This window comes from Dipodomys spectabilis, unplaced genomic scaffold, assembly GCF_019054845.1.
Source record: "Dipodomys spectabilis isolate Male_0828 unplaced genomic scaffold, ASM1905484v1 ptg000076l, whole genome shotgun sequence".
NCBI classification, from domain to species: domain Eukaryota; kingdom Metazoa; phylum Chordata; class Mammalia; order Rodentia; family Heteromyidae; genus Dipodomys; species Dipodomys spectabilis.
The window spans coordinates 9,328,464-9,334,463 of NW_024870753.1; the positions used below are offsets into that span (position 1 = coordinate 9,328,464).

At 51.3% G+C, this 6,000-nt stretch overlaps 1 protein-coding gene across 1 annotated transcript in view; it reads right to left on the reverse strand.

Moving 5' to 3' along the window:
* LOC122110296 (CXADR like membrane protein) overlaps positions 1-4,553 on the reverse strand; it is a 71,633-nt gene extending 67,080 nt beyond the window's left edge. Inside the window, exon 1 of the mRNA XM_042682826.1 lies at positions 4,190-4,553. Within this exon, the coding sequence (XP_042538760.1) occupies positions 4,190-4,214 (25 nt within the window). The 5' untranslated portion in view covers positions 4,215-4,553. The remainder of the gene's footprint in view (positions 1-4,189) is intronic.
* Between the last annotated feature and the right edge of the window lie 1,447 nt (positions 4,554-6,000).

Here is a 6,000-nt window from a genome sequence, read left to right on the forward strand (position 1 = left end):
ACAACTACTTCTTTGGAGCATAGATTCCTTTTCTCTTAATACATCAGCCATCAAACATGACACTTTAGAATGTCTCCGGGATTTCCAGTTATGATGGCTAAATTGAAATGTTACGACATTTGCCCTATTTTTCAAGCAATTTCCCAACATAAAAACCATGCCAATTATTCAGCATTTAGCTCATTTAACTGAAGCATTGGAAGGCAACTATGACTGTAAAGCTTAACTACATGAGCTGAAAAGGAGGGAAGGAAAGATATTTTTCTATTTTAAGAATGTATGACAGGATACAGCATGAAGTTAGGGTCCTAGTCTTGGTCCTTCTATTAAACTGTATGGTATAGTCTTAGCCAAGACTCTCAGTTTTGTTTTCTCTTCTTCTTAAAAGAATGAGTAGATTAAAATTGCAACAACAAAAAATGTAGAGGAGGGGTGGTAGCAGGGAGAATAAGAGTATAGAGGGGACAATTATGATCACAGCACATTATATACATGTATGGAAGTATCACAATGAAACCTCAATATAATTAATATATAATAGAAATGTAATAATAGAAATATCACAATGAAACCTCCACAATTAATATATAATAGAAATATAATAATAGAAATGCAAAATTAAGTTAAGGATCTTAAAAAGAAGAGGTAGATTTAGATCAAGGATGGCCTTGAGTTCCAAGGAAGAGTACCAGGTCAACGAGCCCCTAGAAATGACTAACAGAATCTGAGATGCATGTGTGTCTTCCAAGAAGTGGTTTTGTAATTGTCATCAGATTCTCTGGGGGAAAGGGGGAGATATGAAACTCAAAATGCTAACGAACAGTGATTTAGGTAGACTCTTAGCTTTTCCCTAGTTCTGACTATCTTTAGCTCTAAAAAGTGTGTCTAGTTCATTATCATTAGCTACATTCATGAAATTACACTGGTATGTACAATGCCCAGCTCAGCACAAAACAGGACTAGGATGAGAAGAGGCATGAGCTTGCCAGTACTATCATTATCATGACCATATCGTCAAGGTGGGCTGATGAGGGAAGACATGGGAGGCTACTGCCATCTGTCATTATCCTGCAGAACAAATAGACTTCTGCAGCAAACCTTCACAAGATCGTATTCTGGGAAACCAAGCTCCTCCATCTCAGAATGAAGAGTTTAGCAATAGGGATTACCAAACATTTTTGGAAGAGTTGGGAAAGACCATAAAATTACAGAAGCCTTGAATTCAAGATGCACCCATCCTGACCTCCATTTTACAGACATGCAGAACCACAACCCAGAGGTCTTGCATGTAAAATCCCAAGCCCAGGCTCCTCGCATTTTTCTAGTTGTCCCATCAGAAAGCAATGTGGAGGACAGAGACTAGAGGTCAGGCAAGTCATGAATACAGCAGCTATTACAAAGTCCAGGAGATGCTATGGTGGAAGAATGAGAAACTAAACAGCAAAGACAGGAGCAGGGAAATGGTCAAAGGAGGGGCTGGCTCCCCTTTATCCTCCCTCATACCAGGTAGGCATTCATGTCACTTGTTGGCAGGTGCAGAAGCTGGCCATCTTTGTTCATACTAGGAACCCTCTTGGCCCTACCAAGCCTCCTCCCACCCTGTTCAATCAGAATTAGATGCAGATCAAGAACCCCTGCCCCCCTTTAAAGGACAGTATATGATTTTAGGATCCATTTGTACACTTTGTATAAATCTTGGGGTAAGAATTTCGGATACTGAACTTCCTGGACAGGGAGCTCTCATCATTTGCTGCATCTTAATGATATTCCTTGGCCCAGAGAACCACAGGATGGAGTAGCAATGCTTTCTTCATATTAGTGGGTTGGCTTTTCTGGGTTTATAATCATTTGCCACAAGTGGCTTTGCTAAGGCAGCCCAAAGTACACTATAGCTCAAAAGCACTTTGTAAATAGGGGCTTGGCGTAGCCTGCAGCATTCTTCTCCTGGTGGGCTCCTGACCCTTGCAGGATGTCATTTGGAGAGGAGTTTCCTTAGTCTTGATTCCCTCTGATGCTCTCTTACTTGTATAGTTTAATCAATGTAGAGCTGGGATGTCACATGTCTGAGAATGCTCAATAGAGGACTAGATGTGTATGAGAGATGAGAAGCCAATTATACAGAATCCCAGGCCATCTGAGTATTTATAAAGAGACCCAGGAAGAAATCAAGGGAGTAGCTCTTATGATATTCTACAAGATTCCACCTCGCAAATTATGTTCTCACCAAAAGAATGACTACACATAGTAGGCACTCAACAAAGAAAAACAATGAATCCATGACCTTTTAATCCATCGCTCCATTAGATGACCACCGATGCTCACATCTAGGGCCAAAACTGATTTCAACTGACTATGGAGACCGGAACCACTTTTCACCTTTCACTGAGAGCACTACTCAACCTACACTCAGATCCCATCCCTGCTGCTTGTAAGCTATGGCCTTGAGCAAGTTATCTGACCTCTGTCCACCCCGAGTTTCTCATCTGTAAGTGAGGCTCCTCATAACAGGTAGTGAGCCGGGTTGGTGTGAAATAAAGGCACTAGCAAAGTACCATACACAAAATGCTCAGTATGTTAAGGATTTTATAGAGGCTGTTTTGAATAGGCCAGTGTGAAATTCGATTCTCCTGCACATCTGGTCATTGGTAGCTTAGCAGAGGAGGCCTGTAAGGAAAACACATGTGTCATCTAGCTAGGCCATACGTGCATAGAAGTATTGCAATACTTGGCCAGTATCTTGAAGAGCTCAGAGAACACCCCCTCCCTCCCCCTCCCTGCCTCCTCCTCTTGAGCAATAACTTAGGTGAGTCCACCTCTTCTATTCTTCTAGCTTGGGTGGTTACCAGCCAGAGGGGGCCCTACACAAGCGTGTTAGTGGGTTTGTAAGGCTTCCAAAAGACAGAGCTCTCAGAGTACCCCCAAAGGGCACTCTTTAGAACCATTTCCTTTTGTTCACAGACTTGAGGCATCGGCCTCCCTCCAGCTCTGTATGTGGGGGTACAAGAACAGAAGAGCCTCGAGAGCCATCTAGTTTTCTTGCTTGAGAGCTCAGAATGAAGCCCTCGACAGTGAGTAAGCCATCCCAGGTTACCTGCCTAGTCCTTTCAAGTCCACAACCAATTCTCCTGTGGCCCCATGTCCTGGGTAGTGCTGCTCACTGTCCCCACAGCTGGCTAGCCCTGGCATCTTCTGAACTCTAGATGACTGCGCCTTCTCTTTCTAGGTGGGTACCGCCCTTGGTTCCATGGTTCTGGTGCAACTCTTGTTCAACTCTTTCCCCTGCCTTCCTGCCCTGGCCCCTCAGAGACTCTCTGTCTCCCTCCTCTTTCTGCTGATCTCACACATCCCTGCTCTAACTCTCCTATAAGCATGCCGGTGTCCAGCCCAGGTGCCCCGGCTGGTGCATTAGGGCTGGCGGCCTCAGACGCAGGCTTGGGGTGGAGGAGACTGCCAGCGGGGCCCCTCCGTCTCCGGAGGGACTCCAGTACCGTTTCTTAGCCTCCTCTGCTCCATTTGTTCTGTTGGCTTCACCCTTTCTTTCTCAGCCTCCCTCCTTTGGCTCTCCACACTCCCTCCCATTCTCCTCCATTCTCTTTCCTTCCCTCTCTTTCCCGTTCTTTCCTTCCCAATGTCCCTTTCTGCCCGGGCGCCTTCCCCAGGCGCCTTTTGCTCTACCCTTTTATCCCTTTCTTTCCCTCTCGGCCCTGTCTCCCCCCCTCCACCCCCCTCCACCTCCCCTCCACCCCCCTCCAACACATCTGTTTCCAATCTGACCGTTCCGAGGCTCCCATTTGAAACAAAAAGCTCCCCACCCTCAGGAACCTGGGCAGAAATTCCTGGAGGAGCCCTTCCTCCTCCAGCGCTCCAGTTGACCGCACACACTCCCGGGAGCCAGCCCTGCCCGGCGCGCACCTCCACGCCAGGGCCAAGCAGGTCCCTGCCAAACTCGCCCGGGAAACGCCCCCACCCCTGGCCGGCTCCAGGGCCCAGATGTGTGAGACATCGCTGATGGCCGACTGGGCGGTCCTCGGCTCTCAGATGCGCTTCTCCAAGGCTGGGTGGCGGGGACCGAGAGGTTGGCACCCTGCGGGGCGGCAGGGACAATCGGCCCCGCGACACTCCTCCCCGGGACGCTAGACCGCGGGCTGGCCGGGGGCCGTGCAAACTCCCACCTTCCCCGAGCACTCACCTAGCCAGAGGAGGAGGAAGGGCATGCTGGTCCCCGGCCGCGGGGCACTTCCCCGCTCCGCGCTGCCTGGCTGCGGGGCGGTTCGGCGCCGCCGGCGGACCTTTGGCGAGCTGGGCGCGGTGCCTCGGGGTGCGCGCTGGGGACCGCAGCCATGTGCGGGCGCGGGAGCCAGCTCCGCGCTGGGCGCCCCCCGCGCCCCGTGCAGGGGTCCCCGCGCCACGGAGGGCTCCTAGTGCCTAGCCCACCGGCTCACACCCAGACGGGAGCAGGGTCCGGGTCCACGAGGAAAAGGCGAGGCTGAAGGCGCTACCGCTTTGTGGAACACTTTTCCCTGTTTGGAAAGAAATACGAGTGGAGAAAGAGAAAAAAATGAGCTGGAACCACATGGCTGCTTCCTACCGCAGCCCCTCCTTCTCCCCTCCCTCCTCCCGCGCCCGCCCTCCTTCTCTCCCTCCCCGCGTTTGGGGTGAGCCGCGGGGGCTGCTCGGCCGGAGAGGAGCGCTGGCAGGGCAGAGCCCCAGCTCTGGCTCCGGAGGGACGGCCAGGGGTTTGGGGGCGCTCCGGGGGCGGCGCCACCGCGGGAGGCGCGCCATGCAGGATTGATTCTGTGTAGGAGAGAATCCCTAACACTTGGGCAAGAATCTGCCGCCAGGCCTTCCCCCTTCTCGGTCCCTCTCTTCTCAGTCCGCCTGTCTGTCTCCTCCTACCAGCTCCCTGCTCTTTTCATTCTTCTTGCCGCCCCTTCTGTCTTCTCCCTTCGGTCCTTTCCTCATTCCTTTCTTCCCCCTGTTGTGCGGTTGGGTCAAGGCGAAGCTACCAGACCACCATATCAACCACCGGGCAGTCTAGGTGGGGTCTTTAAGATGGTCGCCTACTGGTGTGATTGCTGCTTGTCTGATTTCATTGCCTGTTTTGGCATCTTTCTGTCAGCTGCCTGGCTTTCCCTTGGCCTTTGGCAGTGTATCTTTCTCTGCTCTCAATCTTGACAATAGCCTCCCTAGAACTCAGCTAGCCACCAAGCCAGGGAAGTGGGACTCCAGCTCAGGGGAATAGGGTGCCTTAAGAGGCATTGGAACAAATGCCATTGCATGTGGCCCTGGATAAAACCTGCTGGCAATCCCTTGAGAAAGAAGAGGGACCAGAGGGAATCGAAGTCCTTCCACTCCAGGGACCTCAGCGGGAGACATGCCCTGCAGAGGTGGAGGAGCACGCATATGCCGGCTCTGCACCCCCAGTGCTGGGTCTACACGTGAGGACTGCTGCTGGGGGAGGAAAGCACAGGGGTGGGAGAGTCACACTCAAGTCTCCACCCATCTACACTTTGTCCTGGGCCTCCCAGAAATCCTCCTGCTCTCTCTCTCTGGTCCTAGGCTTATGATGTCCCTGGAGGGTGGGCTAAGGATGCTCACCTTCAGCCTAGATTGGGAGCTGGGACAAAGGCCAGAGAAGCAGGGCTGCAACTGGAGAGATGCAGGGCTGCAACTGGAGGGATGAAGCCCTCCAGGGCTAGTCAGCTGAGGAATCTCTCCAGCCCTCTCCCCAGTGCCCCAAGTCTTCTCTAACTGGCCTGGCCCTGCCTGGATGTAATAATAATAATAATAGGAATCCCTTTTCATAGCTGAGGGAAACAGAAGCCAAGAAAGGAGGTGCTGGTGAGTCGTACCTGCAATCCTAGCTACTCAGGATGCTGAGATCTAAGGGTCATGGTTCGAAGCCGGTCCAGGCAGACAAATCCAAGAGACTCTTCAGTTAACCAGCAAAATGCTCAAAGTGGAAGTGTGGCTGAAGTGTTAGAGCACTAGCCTTGAGAA